This window comes from Pelophylax lessonae, assembly GCF_965119305.1.
Source record: "Pelophylax lessonae genome assembly, chromosome: 11".
NCBI classification, from domain to species: Eukaryota; Metazoa; Chordata; class Amphibia; order Anura; family Ranidae; genus Pelophylax; species Pelophylax lessonae.
Genome location: NC_138778.1, coordinates 237,992,785 through 238,014,895, shown reverse-complemented (window position 1 = coordinate 238,014,895; position 22,111 = coordinate 237,992,785). Strand labels below are relative to the sequence as shown.

The following is a 22,111-nucleotide window of genomic DNA, read 5'->3' as shown; positions in this document are numbered from 1 at the left end:
TAGAAATAAAATGATGATAAGACCGGCAGATGTCCCCAAGTCCAGGTTCATAGAAACCAGCATAGCAGAATATAAAAGTTGAATGCAATCATTACATCAGCAGACCTGATGCATTACAAGGACTAAATATACCGCTTCATCAGAAGTAGATGTATGATATGAATCTATAAAAAATATAGAAGTATGAGAAAAAGCAGCAATGGTAACTAATAAAACCTGGAAAGGGGGGTTTTATTTACTACAGATATTCTTCTATGTCTCTACTAGCATTTGTTTTTGGGGTTTGGATTTTCCTCTGGTGATTCCCCGGCACATTTCTTCTCTGGTTTTGTTATCTTGGGTCCTCTTTTTTATCACAGCTCCTTCCTGGCCCCGGTGATGGTTCCGGTTCCCATCTATTTCCTCCCTTTTTTTGTGACTTTTATCACCCCCCATGTTCCTTCACACCCTCCTTGGTGTGGACTTCACTTCCTTTTCATCCTATCCTTCTTCACAAGCATTCCCATTTCATCCCTTCACTTTCCCACCTACACTCTGCTAGTCTCACCATCTACTCTCATTACTACTTTCAGGATTTGGCTGCCCAAAGACGAGGCCCTGTTTTGCGATTCGGCACTGCGTGACTTTAACAGACAATTGCACGGTCGTGCGACGCTGTACCCAAACAAAATTGACATCCTTTTTTTCCCATAAATAGAAATTTCTTTTGGTGAAATTTGATTACCTGTGCAATTCTTATTTCTTGCACTATAAACAAAAAAATAACAAAATTTTTCACATTCTTTTATGTGAAATTCCCAAAAAAATAATAATGTAAAAATCAAATTTTTTTAACATTTTAGGTCAATTTCTTTTCTGAAAAATATTTTTGGTTAAAAAAAAAAAAAATAGCAGTAAGCGTATTTTGATTGGTTTGCGCAAAAGTTATCGCATCTACTAACTACAGGGAAAGATTTATGTCATTTTTATTGTTTTTATTTATTTTTTACTAGTAATGGCTGCGATCTGCGATTTTTAGTGGGACTGCGACATTGCGGCAGACAGATCAGACCCCTGACTGACGTTTTTGACACTTTTGGGGGTACCAGTGACATTACTACAGTAATCAGTGCTAAAAATATAAACTGTCACTGTAATAATGACATTGGCAGGGAAGGGGTTAACCCTGTGGGTGATTAAAGGGGTTAAATGTGACCCTAGGGGCGTGATTCTTACTGTGGGGGGCGTGGCTTGTGAAGTCATCACAGTGACATGCGGTACTATATAGCCTCTGTGATCACTTCAGGGAGAATGACAGTTGGTTGTGTTTACATCAGCCGTCCGTCCTTCTCTGTCAGCGGCGGGAGATCGCAAGTGGGCGGCGGCCATCGGATCCACCTGTCACACGCACTAGCTTCCCCGCTGAGGAGCGGGGGCGGGAGCGTGCCTCCGTCAGCGAGCGATCGCCCCCTAGCTCCTCCCAAATGAGCGCCGTACATCTGCGGGGGCTGGGGCTAAAGTGGTCATTCAGTATATAGATATTTATTACACATTTCTACTTATTTACTACAGATATTCTTCTATGTCTCTACTAACCCCACTCCATGTATCCGTACCCACTCCATGTATCTGTACCCGCTCCCTGTATCCGTACCCAGTCCATGTATCCGTACCCACTCCATGTATCCGTACCCACTCCCTGTATCCGTACCCACTCCCTGTATCCGTACCCACTCCATGTATCCGTACCCACTCCATGTATCCGTACCCACTCCATGTATCCGTACCCACTCCATGTATCCGTACCCGCTCCATGTATCCATACCCACTCCATGTATCCGTACCCAGTCCATGTATCTGTACCCACTCCATGTATCCGTACCCAGTCCATGTATCTGTACCCACTCCCTGTATCCGTACCCACTCCATGTATCCGTACCCGCTCCATGTATCCATACCCACTCCATGTATCCGTACCCACTCCATGTATCCGTACCCAGTCCATGTATCTGTACCCACTCCATGTATCCGTACCCACTCCATGTATCTGTACCCGTTCCATGTATCCGTACCCACTCCATGTATCTGTACCCACTCCATGTATCCGTACCCACTCCCTGTATCCCTACCCACTCCATGTATCCGTACCCACTCCATGTATCCGTACCCACTCCCTGTATCCGTACCCACTCCCTGTATCCGTACCCACTCCATGTATCTGTACCCACTCCATGTATCCGTACCCGCTCCATGTATCCGTACCCGCTCCATGTATCCGTACCCGCTCCATGTATCCGTACCCGCTCCATGTATCTGTACCCGCTCCATGTATCCGTACCAGCTCCATGTATCCGTACCCACTCCATGTATCCATACCCACTCTCTGTGTGTGGCGTGGTCTGCCATATCTGCCCGCCTTGTGGGTCCTCAGCTCCCGTTGGAGACACCCAGGGTGATGTTTTTGCCCCCAGTGTCAGTCCCAGCTAAAATTACAGTGTAAGTTTTGGGAATTAGGGGGGTTCTGTCTCCCTCCCCCCCCCTTTCCAGGTTTTATTATTTACCATTGCTGCTTTTTCTCATACTTCTATATTTTTTATAGATTCATATCATACATCTACTTCTGATGAAGCGGCATATTTAGTCCTCGAAACGCGTCAGTCTGCTGATGTAATGATTGCATTCAACTTTTATATTCTGCTATGCTGGTTTCTATGAACCTGGACTTGGGGACATCTGCCGGTCTTATCATCATTTTATTTCTATACATTTTCCATGTTATGGTTGTATATCTGTATGTACCAATAAATGTGTGACCTTCGCCCTGACAACCTTCTCATCTCTCTCAAGTAAAGTCCCAACCCTCCTTTATTTCTACTTGAATAGGGATGGAGGCGCAGGACACCTCCCACCGTGCGCCTCATTTAAAGTCCCACACCTCCCCCCCTTTGTGCACTTCATTTCTTTATTCATGGACCTTAGTCAGAGAGTGAGGAAACAACGAGAACTGTCTTTTATAGGAGTGACAGTGATGAGGGGATTATAGGACGAGTGTCCCCTCCCCCTCTATCACTCATTGCCATCTCCCCAACACAAGAAGTCCCGCACTTCCTTATTTAGTCCATGATTTAGTCATGAATAACAGAGGGGCTGAGCCCCACCAGAGGTCAGAGAGTGAGGATGGGGGGGAGAACAACCAAGATGAAGACTGGACTGATCCTGAAGATCTCCATCATTGGGTTACTGACTCCTCCCTCATTATCACTTTCTGTTTAAGGTTCCAAAGTCTGAGGATGTTATCACATTATTATCACCATGTAAAAGTCTGTCCTCCAATCAGATCATCAGATATAAAATGTCCAGCTGGTAGGAAATGGGTGTAACAAAAGAGAATCCATATTATGTGTATATGTACCATATATGGGTGGAGGGGAGTATGCAGGGGTCAGGAGTATGTAATGTACAACATAGAATATGTTGTCAGGAGTATTTAATATACAACATAGAGTATATAGGGCAGGGGTCAGGAGAATGTAATGTACAACATAGAGTATATAGTGCAGGGGTCAGGAGAATGTAATGTACAACATAGAGTATATAGTGCAGGGGTCAGGAGTATGTAATGTACAACATAGAGTATATAGTGCAAAGGTCAGGAGAATTTAATGTACAACATAGAGTATATAGTGCAGGGGTCAGGAGAATGTAATGTACAACATAGAGTATATAGTGCAGGGGTCAGGAGTATGTAATGTACAACATAGAGTATATAGTGCAAAGGTCAGGAGAATTTAATGTACAACATAGAGTATATAGTGCAGGGGTCAGGAGTATATTTAGTGAAACACACACACTGACTGAATACATTGTTTCTATGTGTTTATCAGATGATGGGGATCTAGGTGGAGCCTCCGTACTGCTCTCTCCTTTACAATAAAGTCTCCTCTTACCCGGTGATGTGAGGGGCGGCTGATTCTCCATCATGACGTCCTTGTAGAGATCCTTGTGTCCTTCTAAATACTCCCACTCCTCCATGGAGAAATAGACAGTGACATCCTGACACCTTATAGGAACCTGACACACACAATGATACAGTCACCATCCAGACACATCCCTTGTCTGTTACTGGATAATGTCCCAGAATTCCCAGCACCGCTCACCTCTCCTGTCAGCAGCTCCATCATCTTCTTGGTGACTTCTAGAACCTTCTGTGTGTTGTGTCTTGTAGGGATCAGGGATGGAGGTGGGGGGATGGTGATGAGATTTTGGATTCTCGAGGATCTTCTGGTCATATTATGAGATCTCCTTCTTGTCTCATTTTCAGTAGATTTCTTCATTATTATTGTACAGTTCTGTGTTATACAAAGATAAATATCACTCTCCCACAGGGACGTCTTTATATCATCATGGGCCCCTGGGAAAATGAATGTACTGGGGCCCCTACCTGCCAAAATGTACGGACATAGTCTCAAAAATGAAAGTATAAAAAGAAGATAGAATAAAACACATATTTATTACTAATTTCAATATATTCAATTTAAACAATGAGAAAACATGCCATGAATCAAACACTAATCAACACAGAGCGCCGTACAGGGGAGTAGAGGGACACGGTACAGGGGAGTAGAAGGGCATGGTACAGGGGAGTAGAAGGGCATGGTACAGGGGAGTAGAAGGACACAGTACAGGGGAGTAGAAGGACACAGTACAGGGGAGTAGAAGGACACGGTACAGGGGAGTAGAAGGGCACGGTACAGGGGCGTAGAAGGGCACGGTACAGGGGCGTAGAAGGGCACGGTACAGGGGAGTAGAAGGGCACAGTACAGGGGAGTAGAGGGACACAGTACAGGGGAGTAGAGGGACACAGTACAGGGGAGTAGAGGGACACAGTACAGGGGAGTAGAGGGACACAGTACAGGGGAGTAGAGGGACACAGTACAGGGGAGTAGAGGGACACAGTACAGGGGAGTAGAGGGACACAGTACAGGGGAGTAGAGGGACACAGTACAGGGGAGTAGAGGGACACAGTACAGGGGAGTAGAGGGACACGGTACAGGGGAGTAGAAGGGCACGGTACAGGGGAGTATAGGGGCACAGTACAGGGGAGTAGAAGGGCACAGTACAGGGGAGTAGAAGGGCACAGTACAGGGGAGTAGAAGGGCACGGTACAGGGGAGTAGAAGGGCACGGTACAGGGGAGTAGAAGGGCACGGTACAGGGGAGTAGAAGGGCACGGTACAGGGGAGTAGAGGGGCACAGTACAGGGGAGTAGAAGGGCACGGTACAGGGGAGTAGAAGGGCACGGTACAGGGGGGTAGAGGGGCACAGTACAGGGGAGTAGAAGGGCACAGTACAGGGGAGTAGAAGGGCACAGTACAGGGGAGTAGAAGGGCACAGTACAGGGGAGTACAAGGGCACAATATAGGTGTCGGGATTCAAACCCGTGACCAGCCACATCCCAGGCGGTAGCCCTGCTTACTAGGCTACCGTCCTCTCTGGACATTTCTCCCTGAAGCCTATTATTTCAACCTTAGTCTTGCCAAGCCTTGCTCATCACCCTTGATTCCCCACACCTGGTTCTTCCCTATATAAGTCCAGCCCCTTGCACTCAAGCTTGCTGATTATTGAGCTCCTGAGCCTTGATCAAGCTTCTCCTCACCTGCTGCTCTTGTCTACTACCACAAATCCACTGCTGACCTGGAATGGACTACCGACTACTTTTCTGCTTTGTCCCTACCTACTGAACTGCTACCTCCATTGCCGATCCGGATTTTCTGACCACGCTTACTGCTGCCCGCCCCGACCTTTGGCTCGTCTGACTTCTCTCTGGTTGTCCCATGTCTGCTTCTCCACCTCCGGACCAAACCTGCACTCTGCCTGGCTGGGTGATCGTGGGGACCGCGACCTGGTGTTAGCTTGCAGCGCAGTCTATCCCCACCATCAGGGGCTCTAGAAAACCAGCAAACACTTAGTTTCCGGACCTCAGGTGAACCCGTGTCCTCATCAGAGTACTACCTGGTGTCCATCCAGTATCCGGCACTGCTACCACCGTAGCCAACCTGGATTGTCTGACCACGCCTCTGCCAGATTTCCTGCACCTACTACCGGCCTGCGGTCCTTGCAACTGGGCTGCACTCCTACCTCCGGCCAGCAGTGCTCTGACTCAGGTGAGCCTGTAGGATTGTTACAATAGGGGGCAGAGGGGCACAGTACAGGGGAGTAGAGGGGCATAGGAGGAAGGGGGCGGGAGGAGAAGGAGCAGATCGGCTCTCTCTTCTCTCATCCATGCGAGGGATCTGTCAGTGCAGGCTCTGGGCTGTATAAGAGACACTCTCAGCTCAGATTCATGTGGCCAGCAACTCTGCTGGGGACCCCGACCCTGGTAGTTCCACCACTGGTATATACAATTTATGTATTCATAGTACTTGTGTGGATGTTGTTATTGATTAGCAGAACATCAGAAGTCTAAAAGTGACTCTGAATACATCCCAGTATACAGCAGAGTCAGACTTAACCCCTTCATTACACTCACCTCTCCAGTCAGCAGGCTGTGGATCTCCAGAGTGAGGTTCACTATTGTCTCATTCCGAGAATATTCCTTCTTTACATTCTTCACAAAACTCAAATTCTGCTGATTCTCCATCATGGCGTCCTTGTAGAGATCCTTGTGTCCTTCTAAATACTCCCACTCCTCCATGGAGAAATAGACAGTGACATCCTGACACCTTATAGGAACCTGACACACACAATGATACAGTCACCATCCAGACTCATCCCTTGTCTGTTACTGGATAATGTCCCAGAATTCCCAGCACCGCTCACCTCTCCTGTCAGCAGCTCCATCATCTTCTTGGTGACTTCTAGAATCTTCTCCATGTTGTGTCCCTCAGGTTTTAGGGAGTCACATGGAGGCACTGTGATGGTCATATGATCACCTGACTTCACCAGAGGAAATCTCTGTATTGAGGAACCAAGAGGAATATCATGTTAGAATCTGAGAATCCCCCTCACCTCTCTGGTCTGGTCTGTGTTTTATTAATAGAGATAAGAGTGATGTCATGTGACCTCCCAGAATCCTCCTCACCTCTCCGGTCAGATCTGTGTATTATTAATAGAGCTAAGAGTGATGTCATGTGACCTCCCAGAATCCCCCTCACCTCTCCGGTCAGCAGGTAGATGTTCTCCAGGGTGAGGTTTAGTATCTTCTCAGTCATGTGACTCCGGTCCTCCTCCATCATCATTGGTGCCGTCATTTCATCCATACAGGTCTCCTTGTAGATGGATAACTTTGGGAAATGAAAGTAAGAATTATTTGGATGGTATTGATCACACAATAATAGGATGTGAGGGGGTAATAGGAGGGTTGCTGTACATTTAAGGACTACTGCCCTCATGGGAACACATTTAGTTTGTACTGTTTAGTGTTTACTATATTTTCAAGGTCCTGGGACTCTCTTGACCTGCCGGATCAGAAATTCCCTTTCCTCTGATGGGTTTGTTTGATTTCTGAACTGGATTTGATTAGTATTAGATCTGCAGACAAGGAATGATAAATCCGATCCTTCCTGAGACTTGTTTGCTCTGAGGCAGTGCTGTGAGGTCAATGTTGGGTCATCATGATGTCCAGGAAGGGGAACTTGCTGGCTTTTGGCTGGAGTTTCCGGCTAATCAGGTTAATTACCAGACCTTCGGCTGCAAGGCTCCAATCTCCGGTAGCCTGCGGACTGACAGGAGTGATGTCACTGTCACTCTCTGCAGTAAGAGAAGGAATTGGATAGCAAGAGTGTGGCAGTACCTGGAAAGCGTCTAAAATAGCGGATAAATAGCCTTTTAAGACAAAATGGTAGATTCTGTGGTACTACAGAGATCATGACAGCCAAGCTGCACATTTGAGGCCCCCAGCGTCTCCCTCATATTTTTCTTCTCTAGCCCTTCCAAGAACTAATGAGAATACAGATAAGAAGTGATGGCCAGGGATGTAATTGCTACATGCAGATGTTCAGGAGTCAAAGGTAGGGGGAGGATTTCTATTGTATTACTGCCAAGCTAGTTCGGGAAATATTTATCTGTGATGTAACTGCTGTTTCCTATATGTGATGTACACGCTTTTTCACTCACTTAGCAAGCAGGCATTAACCGGGCTAAGCCATTTTCGCTGGCAAATAAAAAGGTTTGATTCCAAAGCCTGAGTCCAAGAAATTCGTTCTGGGTTTCAATGTATTTGCTGCAACATTTATTTGGTGCATTGGCTTTGGGAAACCCAGGAAGAATTTTTGAGACTGGTGGCTGTTCCACCGTGACTTATTGGGGATCGGTCCGGAGCCGGTTCTTTGGATTGAGCCTACGTCTCAGGTGCCACTGGATGAATTTGTCTGGGAGACTACGCTGTATCTTGGTGGCCTGCTCCGAAACCGCCCCGATGACGTCTTCAGAATCCAGGCTCAGGAACCAACAAAACTGTTGGAGCTCCAATTCAGGACCAGGTGAGATCTTTGCCTTCTGAATTTGGGATAACAGTCAGGCCAGGACCTATCAACGGTATTTGAGAGAAGGGGAGCCTGATCACCTCCCAAGAAAACCCCAAGAAAGAAGATGATAGAGCATCCTGGGCGGACCTCAATCAGTGAGTTATACCCATGTGACAAAGGTCAGTGTGAATGGTGTGCATGAGACATTGCCTGGTAACAAGCGATAGTGGACCCTGTGTAGACGCAGTTGTCAGTCGGGCAACCGTATCTGAGTTGTTGATAAGGGAAAGCAATTGTTGTTTAAATTGCCCCTTTGCGTCGAGAGTCTTGGACACCTTACCAGATTCTCAAAACCCTACTGTAAACTCTGTGTCTGTCTTGACGTCTCTAGGGCTACAAAACAGGTGGGAACCAGTCAGTCCTACCCCCCCTAGAGTGTATGATCAAAAAGTTCAGGAAGGGATGCTCAAAGGTAACAGAATAAGTTTATTGTGGTGTCTGCGTCTTTAAGTGTTAAACCTCTGAACTAAAAGAGTCAGATACTGACACCGTAATATTTAAAACTTTGCTTAACTGTTGTTCTGTTGTAAGATGTAAAGTCCCTGGTAAGGGACCTCTGCCTCCGCGTAATAAGTAATATAATATTATGAAGAAAAAGAAAGAAAGCGGAGCAAATGACATAGGAGTTAAGAAATGTAACATGTAAAGAGTGTCATGAGAATCTCTCCCTGGTATGATTAATATGTAGATCTATGAATTAATAATTTAGCACTCCCATGGTTTTCAGGGAATACAGACTGGGACATAAAGAGTTTAAGGGTGGGAGGACTGAATTGGTTGCAGTATGCCCCGGGATATACTTCTGAGTCCCCACAGGTATTTTCTAATGTTCCCTCAGCCCTTGGACCATCCCTAGCTAGTTATGATGCAGTATACTCCTCTCTTCCACTAAAGAAAGAGGATGATTTAAGACCAAATCCTACTGTGTCTTTGCCCACACGTAGAACAACAATTCCCAGATAGCAAGCATGGTGCGGGAGCGGAATAAGGAGCAAGAGGAGAAGAAATTCCAAGGGAAGATAAGGCTGTTTACACAGTGGTGTATGCCCTATTACATTACGATCAGTGTAGAAAGTAAGATCAGTGATGCAATTTCCATAAATTAAAATGGTAAATTATGTAGTAATTAAGCCCATAGATACACCTGAACTAAATGATATAATACCAGAATCTTGGGATCTGACTTAGACTCATGGACTATACACACTATAAGATTTTCTGAAGACTTTTTCCTTCAGACTTACCAAAACCATATACTATGAGGTCAAACCTAAACACTTTCAATTTGTATGCAATCTGGCAGGCCCTTGCACTACATAGAAAAGGTAAATCTGAAGGAAAAATCTTCAGAAAATATTATAGTGTGTATCCAGCTTCAGGGTCTGACTGGACACCAGCTTGCAATCTTGTTTTTTGTTTGATAAATTGGGCGACAGACTGATATAAAAATGAAACTGTTGTATCTTTGGGAAGCCTCAATTTGTAATAGTAATAGTATTGGTCTCTGGACGGTAGAAGTTTTGGAGCGTTGTTTGAATATCAAAAACGATGAGCTGACCGCTCAGATTGTAAAACTATATGTAAGATGTGTGTGTGTCCGAATTGCTTGTAGTTACATAGAAACATAGAATGTGTCGGCAGATAAGAACCATTTGGCCCATCTAGTCTGCCCAATATATCTGAATCCTATGAATAGTCCCTGGCCCTATCTTATATGAAGGATAGCCTTATGCCTATCCCATGCATGCTTAAACTCCTTCACTGTATTTGCAGCTACCACTTCTGCAGGAAGGTTATTCCATGCATCCACTACTCTCTCAGTAAAGTAATACTTCCTCATATTACTTTTAATGTTGAGGACATATTGCTTGTATGAAGATGTTGAATGCTTGTTGTATTGTCTTTATTAAATGACAATGTTACCTGAATTAAGACAGAGAGTTAAAGCCAAGTATGGCTGATTTGTGGCATAGGTTTTGTTACTTTTGTCTGTGGGTTTGGCATTGGAGGAGTTAAGTGGTGAAGCTGAAGCAAAAGTTCTGTAAAGTTGTAAATGAGAAAAAGTAAAGAAATACAGAAGGGTTAATAGTGTAGGTACTGAAATGCCTGTGTGCCTTTCCAGATTCCTCCCCTCCTTTCACATTTGTGTCTGTGCAAAAAAGGGGGTAGGGAGATGGAGAGATCATTACAGACATTTATGTTTGAGGGTCTGTGTAAGTTTATTATTAGGAGAGGTAAGTAATCAAATTAAGGTGACAGTTTAGTAAAGTGGTACTGTATATGAGAAGGATAGAAGCCTTTGTAGCAAGTCTTGGTATGAGAAATCATTCGTACAGCCTCCCCCGTATATAGAGGAACATGTCACGTGCAGATATGAGTAACCTCGATGCCCACCCTGTAGACTGGGGGAATCAAGTTTAAGTCATTATGTTGCACAGGAAGATGACCAGACCCCCCTCAGTTGTCAGTCTTATGGCGCTTTTCCACTGCATGGTACGGATCGGTTTGGCGCATTTCCACTGCATGGTACCGCATGGTACGGTTTGGTACAGCGGTGCTTTTCCACTACATGCTACGGCTCGCTTAACCACTTAAGCCCCGGAGGATTTGGCTGCTAAAGGACCAGGGGTTTTTTTGCGATTTTTTACTGCGTGACTTTAACGGACAATTGCGCGGTCGTGCGACGCTGTACCTAAACGAATTTGACGTCCTTTTTTTCCCCACAAACAGAGCTTTCTTTTGGTGGTATTTGATCACCTGTGCGATTTTTTGATCACGCGCTATAAACAAAAAAAGAGCGTAAATTTTGCAAAAATAACAATATTTTTCACATTTTTTTATATGAAATTCCCCAAAAAAAAAAGTAAAAATCAAAATTTTTTAAAATTTTTCGGCCAATTTGTTTTATGCTACCTATGTTTGGTAAAAAAAATCGCAAAAAGCGTATTTTGATTGGTTTGCGCAAAAGTTATCGCGTTTACTAACAAAGAGAAAGATTTTTGTCATTTTTGGTGTTTTTTTTTTTAACGCGTAATGGCGGCGATCTGCGATTTTTTTTTCGGTACTGCGACATTGCGGCGGACAGATCGGACCCTTGACTGACATTTTTGACACTTTTGGGGTTACCAGTGACATTACTGCAGTAATCAGTGCTATACATATGCACTGTTACTGCAAAAATGACACTGGCAGGGAAGGGGTTAACTTTATTGGACAGGGAGGGGTTAAGTGTGTCCTAGGGGCATGCTTTCTACTGTGTAGGGACATTCCTATTGGTGTAAAAGCAAAGATCAACCGTTCTACATAGTAGAACGGACAGATCTTTACTTTTACACAGGGAGAACTGACAGGCAGCTTGTTTACACAAGCCGCTCTGTCTTTCTCCCTTCACAGGAGCGATCGCAGTGTGACTGGCGGACATCGAGTCCGCCGGTCACACGCACTGACTTGCCTGTGAACGAGCCGCGGCGGGCGCGCGCCTCGGCGGGCGCGTGCCCGCCCGCGATAGGCTCGCAAGTCAGTGACAGGCGAGTGACGTACCGATACGTCACTCTGCCTGGCCGGGGCTGACCGCCGCAGTATATAGTCGTGCGGCGGTCGGCAACCGGTTAAACAGTACCACCTCGGTTGGGGTTCCAAGCGGGCCCTACAGATACCATATCCCACAATCCTTTGCATGCAGCATTGTTTGTCACTACTAGCCACTGATTGGTCAGAGAATCGTTGTAATCCCACCCACTTACTACTTAGTGGAAAAGCAAACGGAGCCGAGTAGAGCCTATACAGTGCTGAAAGGTGCCGACTCGTACCATGCAGTGGAAAAGCAAATTGAGCCGAGCTGGGCCAAGCAGTGCCGAGTCGGTACTTGCAGTGGAAAGGTGCCGATAGTGTATATACCCCAAATGGTACCCCTGGGCTTGACACCCTCAGCATAAGTAGGATGAAATCGGCCAATCAATAAGTTCATATATGTCAATGTCCACTTCCACCACAAAGACTCCCGATTCCAGAAACTGAACTCTTGCCCTGTCTTTTCAACTCAGCTATAACAGACTTGTTCCGCACAATAATTCAGACTTCTAGTCCCACTTTGGCGGACTGCCAGCAGCTCCTACTGACTCTTTTCAATGCAGAGGAGAGACACAGAATAAGCCAAGCAGGTTTAAAGTATGTTGAAAAGTTATGAAAAACAGCTGTGGCCCCATTAGGTGGATTACAGATCGGAAACGAAGAGAGAATCTGACCATGGAATAAAAGTAATGTGAACAAGTTAACTGTTGCAGTTACACAAGTTAAAAGGTATCTAGAAGAAAAGCTAAATTGTGCCAAAAGACTGTAAAAATACCTGGGATTCCGGGTGTCACAAGGCCAGAGACAGTTGGGAAAGGGCAGAAAAGAAGCGGTTTGCCAGATCCCTGCCCCAACCTGGGAGCAGCAGGATTCTGCCGGATTTGGATACCAGACCCTCTATGAATCCACAAAAGGGGGGGAGAGAAATGTTTCTATGGAAAGAACAATAGCAGTGGGAGTCCTGACAGTACCGGGGATCATGGCAATGCCCTATGGTGTACCTCTCAAAACAACTGGACACTGTAGCACAGGGTTGGCCACCTTGCTTGCGGGCTATCGCAGCCATGGCCCTCATGATGACAGAAGCTGACAAGTTATCGCTAGGTCAGGAAACCTATGTCAGAGTCTCATACCAGGTACAGGCACTAAATGATTACAAAGGAAATCACTGGTTCAACAGCCAGATGGTCAAATACCAGGCCATGCTGTGTGAAAATCCTCAAATCCATTTAGAGACTGTTAATACCCTAAACCCAGCCACTCTGCTTCCTACCTCACCAGAACCTCTGGCACATGACTGCCTCCAGGTCATGGATAAAGTCTACGCAAGTCAGCCAGACTTGAAAGACAGCCCCTTGGAGAAGCCAGATGTGGACTGTACTTCACTGTTGGCAGCAGATTTGTAAAGGATTGGATCTGCTATACCGGCTATGCAGTGGTTAAACAGGAGACAGTGATAGAGACAGGAGCCTTATCACAAGGAACCTGTTCTCAGAAAGTGGAATTAATAGCGCTAACCAGGGCATTACAACTCGCTGCAACCATAAGACTAAAAGTTTCTGTGGAGTCCAAATATGCCTTCCTGCTCCTCCATGCTCATGGAGCCCTGTATATGGAAAGAGGGCTCATTACATCTGGAGGGAAGAGCATCAAGTATGGGACAGAAATACTGAAACTCTTGGAAGCAGTATGGGCCCCCTCTGAAGTTACAGTAGTCCACTGTAGAGGCCATCAGAAGGGAGACTCCCAGGTAGCTAGAGGCAACAGGACAGCAGACTAAGCGGCCAGGGTTACAGCATTCCAGTGGCCCCCACAACAAATAGCCCCCCTTTTCCCAGTACCACTCTCTGAATGGGATCCAATCTACACAAAGACAGAACAAGAGTGGATAGAGACTGAACCTGGAAAGTACAGGGAAGACCAGTGGTACCAGTTGCAGGATGGAAGAATTGTCATCCCAGCTGCAGTGGCAACTGAGTTAGTGACAGAATTCCACAGGGGAACACGCATAGGCAAGACCGCCATGGAAAAGGCCCTAGAAAGACATTTTTATATTCCCCGGCTACCTACACTGACCCAAGCTACAGCCATCAGAAGCATGGAATGTGCCAGAAACAACCCCAGACAAGGGCCAGCTATAAATTCCCGGAGTACAAGCTGTAGGAGCCTCACTGATGGAGGAATTGCTAGTTGACTTCACTGTGATGCCCCCCTCAGGAGGATACAAGTATTTGCTGGTGGCCATCTGCACCTATTCGGGCTGGGTAGAGGCTTTGCTCACACGAACTGAGACTACAAAGGAAGTCGTTAAATGCCTTCTCCATTAAATCATCCCCAGATATGGAATCCCCTCATCCACTGGTTCAGACAATGGTCCAGCCTTTGTTCACAAGGGTCTCCAGGAATTAGCAACAGCACTCAAGATGACTTGGAAACTGCACACTGCATATAGACCTTGATGCTGCCCATTGCTCTGTTGAGGATTCGGAGTACTCCAACAAAGAAGACAAAACTGTCCCCTTTTGAAGTACTGAATGGTATGCCACCACCCATCATAAAAGATATCAAGGGAGACTTACACCAGATAGGGGGGGTGGTGAACTGCAAACTGTTACAGAAATTAGGGGAGAATATGCCGGACATAGGAAAATGAGTCCAAGAGAAACTCCCCACAAGTCTGACAAACCCAGTCCACCCCTTTAGGCCAGGAGATACAGTGAGGGTGTAAGAGTGGAACACAACCACCCTAGGGCAAAAATGGAGAAGTCCTTATACTGTCCTACTTTCAACCCCCACAGCCATTAAGGTGGCCGAGGTGATCCCTGGATACACCACTCCAGGGTAAAGCGAGCTGCTGACCACACAGACTCCTGGGTGAGCAAAGTAGACCCTCAAGACCCTATAAGGCTAAGATTGACCTGAGAAATCAGAGGGAAGAACTCCAGCCTGCTCCTGACACACACATGGAAGCTGTCAGGCCTGCACCCCGCTCCCAACACATACCCGGAAGCTGATTGGTCAACGCACAGCTGTAACTGGGAATATTCACCGATATGATGTTTATTAGAAATGCTTTATTAAGTTTACTGGTAACCACGGTGATAATACTGGAAATACCCATAAGGGGGGAGGACACATCATGTGACCCGTGTATCAAAACTACTAAGGTAGGACCCATAACCACCAAAATGTTGCTGTGGCATTCATATTACAAATGTGACGGCGTGGTGACTGGCATCTGCGTGCATAAGGAAACCACCTAATTAGTGTGCACTGCAGGGGACCAGGTAACCTGTTATGACCCCACCACTGCACCCACCAAAACGTGGTTAGCCATTTGGAGCTTTGGCTCCACAGGCAAGCTGATAAACCGTAATCTAAATTACTAACCCCAATACAGCAGCAAGCTTGCTTTTTGATGTGTGCTCTGCTATTAACCTCAGTGGCTTCCTGAGGAGAGGTTGCGGGGGATTAGGATGGGAAAGAGGGCACCTGGCCTCCTGATAGGGAGTTGCAAAGACAATGAATAGTCCCCTGAATGTATTGTCCAGTATTATTGGCCCTGCCACCCGGGTGGAGGATGGATCATATGGTTACCGTATCTCTCTCTCTCTATCTATATATATATATATATATATATATATATATGTATATATACTTAACCAAATTATTAGGCCACTGTAGCGAATTAGAACTACCATAACCCCTTCCTTCACCCCATTTTGGTATACCCCCTTAACTACTTGCCGACTGCCTAACGACGATTTACGTCGGCAGTTAGCTCCTCACAGGCAAAGTGACGTAGATCCACGTCGCTAGCCTGTGAGGGTCTAGGGAGCGAGCGTGCGCCGCCGGATGCGCGCTCCCGCGTGGTCACAGACCCCCCCCCGCGCGTGTGACCGGCGGACCCGATGTCCGCCGGTCACTCTGCGATCGCCGCTGCAGAGGGAGAAAGTCAGGCGGCTAGTGTAAACAAGCCGCCTGATATTCTCCCCTGTGTAGAAACTGTGATCACACGGTTCTACTATGTAGGACCGTTGATCACGGTTTCAACAGCTCAAGCCACAGCCAATCACAGTTAGAATAACGCCCCTAGGGACACACACAGCCCCTCCCTCTCAAATAAAGTTAACCCCTTCACTACCAGTGTCATTTTGCAGTAACAGTGTATATGTATAGCACTGATTACTGCAGTAATGTCACTGGTAACCCCAAAAGTGTCAAAAATGTCAGTCAAGGGTCCGATCTGTCCGCCGCAATGTCGCAGTACTGCAAAAGAAATTGCAGATCGCCGCCATTACGCGTTAAAAAAAAACAACAAAAATGACAAAAATCTTTCCCTTAGTTAGTAAAAGCAATAACTTTTGCGCAAACCAATCAAAATACGCTTTTTGCGATTTTTTTTTACCAAACATAGGTAGCATAAAACAAATTGGCCGAAAATGTTAAAAAATTTAGATTTTTACATTTTTTGGGGGGGAATTTCATATAAAAAAGTGAAAAATATTGCTATTTTTGCAAAATTGACACTCTTTTTTGTTTTTAGCGCATGATCAAAAAATCGCACAGGTGATCAAATACCACCAAAAGAAAGCTCTGTTTGTGGGAAAAAAAGGACGCCAAATTCGTTTAGGTACAGCGTCGCACGACCGCGCAATTGTCCATTAAAGTCACGCAGTGCCGAATCGCAAAATACCCCCTGGTCAGGAAGGGGGTAAAATCTTCCGGGGCTTAATTTAGTGCTTCGCAATGATGCTACGTGATGCTTGGTCTCTGCTCAAACTCTCGCTACGTCAGCATCAAAGTGGGAATGTGGCAGTACCTGGAAAGCTTTTAAAATGGAGAATAAATAGCCTTTTAAGACAAAATGGTAGATTCTGTGGTACTACAGAGATCATGACAGCCAAGCTGCGCATTTGAGGCCCCCACCTTCTCCCTCATATTTTTCCTCTCTAGCCCTTCCAAAAACGAATGAGAATACAGATAAGAAGTGAAGGCCAGGGATGTAATTGCTACATGCAGATGTTCAGGAGTCAATGGTAGGGGGAGGATTTCTATTGTATTACTGCCAAGCTAGTTCGGGAAATATGTATCTGTGATGTAACTGCTGTTTCCTATATGTGATGTACACGCTTTTTCACTCACTTAGTAAGCGGGCATTAGCCGGGCTAAGCCATTTTCGCTGTCGAATAAAAAGGTTTGATTCCAAAGCCAGAGTCCAAGAAATTCATTCTTGGTTTCCATTCATTTTCTGCAACAAGAGGATGCTGCTGGTGGAGTAGAGAGCTGTGGGGGAGGAGTCTATTATCTTCCCTGCAATGGCAACCCAGTGTGGGGAGGGGTTTGTTTTCTTGGTTGGCAACTATTCTGTAGTATCCCAGGACATTGTAGAGTGGCAGTGAGTTCCTGGGGCTCTGAATTCTAGCTTTGGGCACTGCCAGACCCTGTGTCATGGGAAGGTATTGGACTGGCCAACCAGTAAGTGATGCGGTCCAAACAGACCTCCTCAAAGAACAAGTGTCTTTCTTTGTCTTATTTTGTGACCTGCAACATATTTTTGACTAGTGAGATGGTGAGGTGAAGGATTCCTTCAGATGCTGGCAGGAGGTTCTTTAACCTCCCTGGCGGTATGATTCTTTCCGATTTTAGGTGCTGAAAGCGGTACCATTATTTTGCATGTAATTCTTAAGAATGAGCAGCCCAAACCAACTATTTACATAGTATTTTTTTTTACCTTGCGTTCTCCTTTATAACATCTTGGGTATGATAAAGTTTGAAACAAAAAATCATAAATTATAATATAATAAAAAACTATAAATAAGTTAAAGTATATACGTATGAATATCTATCTATCTATATAAAAAGTACAGTAAAACTGCAAGAAAGAGCACTGGGGGGCAATCTAATGTGAATTTATTTTATTTCACATTGTATCAGTGTGTTTGGTGTGTTTTACATTTGAATTTGCCGCTGGTTCCACCCCCCTGCGAACGTCATGAAGACGGAAGCCGTGGCACGGAGAGGACCGGGAGGAAGATCCGCCGCTAGACACCGCCGGGATACATCTCTGTATCCCGGTGACAAGGTAAGTAACCCTGCTTTAAGGATCCAGCGATGCTTCTGGCGGTACCCCGAGTGTGGCTCTGGGTTACCGCTTTTAGCTATGAAATTTAACCCCGTGCCACGCTCAGGAATACCGCTAAGAAGCTAAGGATGTCATCAAAGTAAATGCAGGTTGCATGAGAGGAACATCTAAAACCAAGAGTCTCTATGAGCCCTAAAGCCCCCCCTTACCTCAGAGCCTTGCAGCCCCACTACCCTCTCAGAGTCCCCCACAGCCCTTCAGCCCCACTAAGCTCTCAGAGTTGTTCATCCCAAATACTTCCTAAAAGGCCCCTAAAATCCTTCAGCTACTCTTCCTCCTCAGGGGTCCCAGAGTCCTTGAGATGCAGTAAATAAACCATCAGAGGTTCTCAGAGTCCTTTAGTCCCGCTAACTTCTTAGAAACCCCTCAGCTCCTCTACTTCCCTCAGAGACCCCTCAGCTCCTCTACTTCCCCCAGAGACCCCTCAGCTCCTCTACTTCCCCCAGAGACCCCTCAGCTCCTCAACTTCCCTCAGAGACCCCTCAGCTCCTCTACTTCCCTCAGAGACCCCTCAGCTCCTCTACTTCCCCCAGAGACCCCTCAGCTCCTCTACTTCCCCCAGAGACCCCTCAGCTCCTCTTCTTCCCCCGGAGATAACTCAGCTCCTCTACTTCCCTCAGAGACCCCTCAGCTCCTCTTCTTCCCCCGGAGAAAACTCAGCTCCTCTACTTCCCTCAGAGACCCCTCAGCTCCTCTACTTCCCTCAGAGACCCCTCAGCTCCTCTACTTCCCCCAGAGACCCCTCAGCTCCTCTACTTCCCCCAGAGACCCCTCAGCTCCTCTACTTCCCCCAGAGACCCCTCAGCTCCTCTACTTCCCCCAGAGACCCCTCAGCTCCTCTACTTCCCTCGGAGAACCCTCAGCTCCTCTACTTCCCTCGGAGAACCCTCAGCTCCTCTACTTCCCTCGGAGACCCCTCAGCCCCTCAACTTCCCCCCGAGACCCCTAAGCTCCTCTACTTCCCCCAGAGACCCCTCAGCTCCTCTACTTCCCCCAGAGACCCCTCAGCTCCTCTTCTTCCCCTGGAGAAAACTCAGCTCCTCTACTTCCCTCAGAGACCCCTCAGCTCCTCTTCTTCCCCCAGAGAAAACTCAGCTCCTCTACTTCCCTCAGAGACCCCTCAGCTCCTCTACTTCCCTCAGAGACCCCTCAGCTCCTCTACTTCCCTCAGAGACCCCTCAGCTCCTCTACTTCCCTCAGAGACCCCTCAGCTCCTCTACTTCCCCCAGAGACCCCTCAGCTCTTCTACTTCCCTCAGAGACCCCTCAGCTCCTCTACATCCCCCAGAGACCCTTCAGCTCCTCTACTTCCCCCCGGACACCCCTCAGCTCCTCTTCTTCCCCCCGGAGACCCCTCAGCTCCTCTTCTTCCCCCAGAGACACCTCAGCTCTTCTACTTCCCCCAGAGACCCCTTAGCTCCTCTACTTCCCTCAGAGATCCCTCAGCTCCTCAACTTCCCCCAGAGACCCCTCAGCTCCTCTACTTCCCCCCAGAGACCCCTCAGCTCCTCTACTTCCCCCAGAGACCCCTCAGCTCCTGTACTTCCCCCAGAGACCCCTCAGCTCCTCAACTTCCCCCAGAGACCCCTCAGCTCCTCTACTTCCCCCCAGAGACCACTCAGCTCCTCTACTTCCCTCAGAGACCCCTCAGCTCCTCTACTTCCCTCAGATGCCTCAGTATTTTCCTCCCTCTGACACTAATGATGGAAAATATTCTTCATTTTTTCTTCCTCCTGATCAACAATGTAAGGGGCTCCATACTCCTGACCCCGGCACACCATCATTATATTGGCTGCATATTGTAATGATTGCTCATTGGCTGCCTGTGTATTGTAATGATTGCCCATTGGCTGCCTGTGTAGTGTAATGATTGCCCATTGGCTGCCTGTGTAGTGTAATGATTGCCCATTGGCTGCCTGTGTAGTGTAATGATTGCTCATTGGCTGCCTGTGTAGTGTAATGATTGCCCATTGGCTGCCTGTGTAGTGTAATGATTGCCCATTGGCTGCCTGTGTAGTGTAATGATTGCCCATTGGCTGCCTGTGTAGTGTAATGATTGCTCATTGGCTGCCTGTGTAGTGTAATGATTGCTCATTGGCTGCCTGTGTAGTGTAATGATTGCCCATTGGCTGCCTGTGTAGTGTAATGATTGCTCATTGGCTGCCTGTGTAGTGTAATGATTGCCCATTGGCTGCCTGTGTAGTGTAATGATTGCTCATTGGCTGCCTGTGTAGTGTAATGATTGCCCATTGGCTGCCTGTGTAGTGTAATAATTGCTCATTGGCTGCCTGTGTAGTGTAATAATTGCCCTTTGTAGGCCATGCATGGTCAGGATGGTCATTGTCTTCTCTATTTATTGTCAGTGATGTTTGTTTAGAGGAACATATTACTAGAATTTATCTCCAAAATGAAGAGAATGTTCCGGCTCCGTAAGTGGGGAAACGTTCTGCCCCTGAAGGGGTTAATCTAGGTTTCCACACTATATATGTGTGTATCACCATCTGCTGGAGATAAAAGAGGTCACAGTGACTATGGAGGAAGAGGACGGACATGACGGGGGGTTACTGGGTGTAAATAGAAAATAAGATCTTCTTACCTCCTCTACTGCAACTTCCAGTAACGTCTCCTCTTTACTTCGTACCACACCCTGTCTGTGTTCCAAATCACTTCCTGTCTGTCCCTGACATCACTTCCTGTCTGTATTCCATAGAGACTTCCTGTCCATATTCCATAGAGACATCCTGTCTGAATATAAGTGAGATCTCCATCTTGTGGAGTTCAGAGGAACTGCAGCCCTGAGAAACATCTCATAATAACAATTCCTATAATATCTATTTTACATGGCTAAGTTCAAAACAAAGGTATACCTAAAAAATCAGATAACTCCGGAAATTCATCTTTTTGGATAAGGAAATGCAAAAATATATCATAAAACATTAAAATATATGTTAATCCACTCAAAATGAAGATGGTAAACATAAATTGCAAGGATGTAATGGTCACATAGGAATGGTGGTGGAGATCTCTTAAAGTAAAAGCAATTCCTTAAATGCTTATATAAATAAAATTAATCTTGGAGTGAAAAAAGCTGTAAAGCAGCAAGGGCCGGACGTCAGCCACACTGGTCGCACAGAGAAGGAGCTCCTGTGCTGATGGAAGAAAATCCTTTGCCATCCACCTGATTCCAGCCAAGACTTGACCTCACACCCCACCGCTGCATAGAGCACACCTCAAGACTGCACCTCGTACCCCTATTCTGTGCCCACCTAGTCGGATCATCTCCAAACAGCTCCCGCGGCCTACTTGTGACCCCGCCCCCTGTACATCAGCCTAGTGCCACGAGCTCAGGGAGGAAGGTAGGCTCAAAAGACTTTAGCATATTGGGCTACCCCCCTGCATAGCCCCCCCATCTTCCCAATATGGCCTGTTATCAATTTGGGGACCGTATCCCACGTACCAGGGCCTACCTTGTTGCTCCCGGCCGCCATCTTACCTGTACTCCTGTGCCCGCCGGCGGCTCTCAGACACCCAAGGGAGCCTCTTCTGTGACTGGGACCAGACTGTTGGACCTATCGCCACCCCGGACCAGAGACTGGGTGGCCGCTGGCTCTGAACACTTGTACCAACAGCTTAATCCCCACATCAGCGGGAGCTGAGCCCTGGGCAAGATTTCACCGCATTTTCCTAAACTGCATCCCCGGAAGCGGGACCTGGCAGCTGGGCAAATACTTTCCTCACCTCCTCACATAGTCCCGACACCTATAGCTGCCTACCTCCTCACATCCACCAGGGGTGCACTTAAAAAGACAGCAACTGGCAATTCAGAACGGCAGAAGCCTCCATCACACCTTCCAGCATCCTGCAGAGCATTGCACCTTAGCCTCATTGAAAACT

The 22,111-nt window shown here is 46.7% G+C and overlaps 4 protein-coding genes across 4 annotated transcripts in view; 1 reads left to right on the top strand and 3 right to left on the bottom strand.

Moving 5' to 3' along the window:
* LOC309567520 (uncharacterized protein) overlaps positions 1 to 22,111 on the top strand; it is a gene marked incomplete at its 5' end in the record, with an annotated part of 1,161,679 nt that overhangs the window by 441,011 nt on the left and 698,557 nt on the right. The gene's annotated exons all lie outside the window — the stretch shown is intronic.
* Positions 1 to 22,111, bottom strand: part of LOC309567217 (uncharacterized protein) — a 157,285-nt gene that overhangs the window by 86,277 nt on the left and 48,897 nt on the right. The window lies entirely within an intron of this gene.
* Positions 1 to 22,111, bottom strand: part of LOC309566966 (uncharacterized protein) — a gene marked incomplete at its 5' end in the record, with an annotated part of 72,200 nt that overhangs the window by 1,886 nt on the left and 48,203 nt on the right. The window lies entirely within an intron of this gene.
* LOC309566967 (gastrula zinc finger protein XlCGF66.1-like) lies at positions 123 to 20,852 on the bottom strand (the record flags this gene model as incomplete). Its single annotated transcript, XM_082272286.1, has 5 exons — positions 20,814 to 20,852; positions 7,133 to 7,261; positions 6,798 to 6,932; positions 6,508 to 6,711; positions 123 to 164 (listed from the first exon to the last, which is right to left on the bottom strand). Exons 2-5 carry the CDS (start codon positions 7,235 to 7,237, stop codon positions 123 to 125), a joined length of 486 nt encoding a protein of 161 aa, XP_082128412.1. The 5' UTR covers positions 7,238 to 7,261; positions 20,814 to 20,852.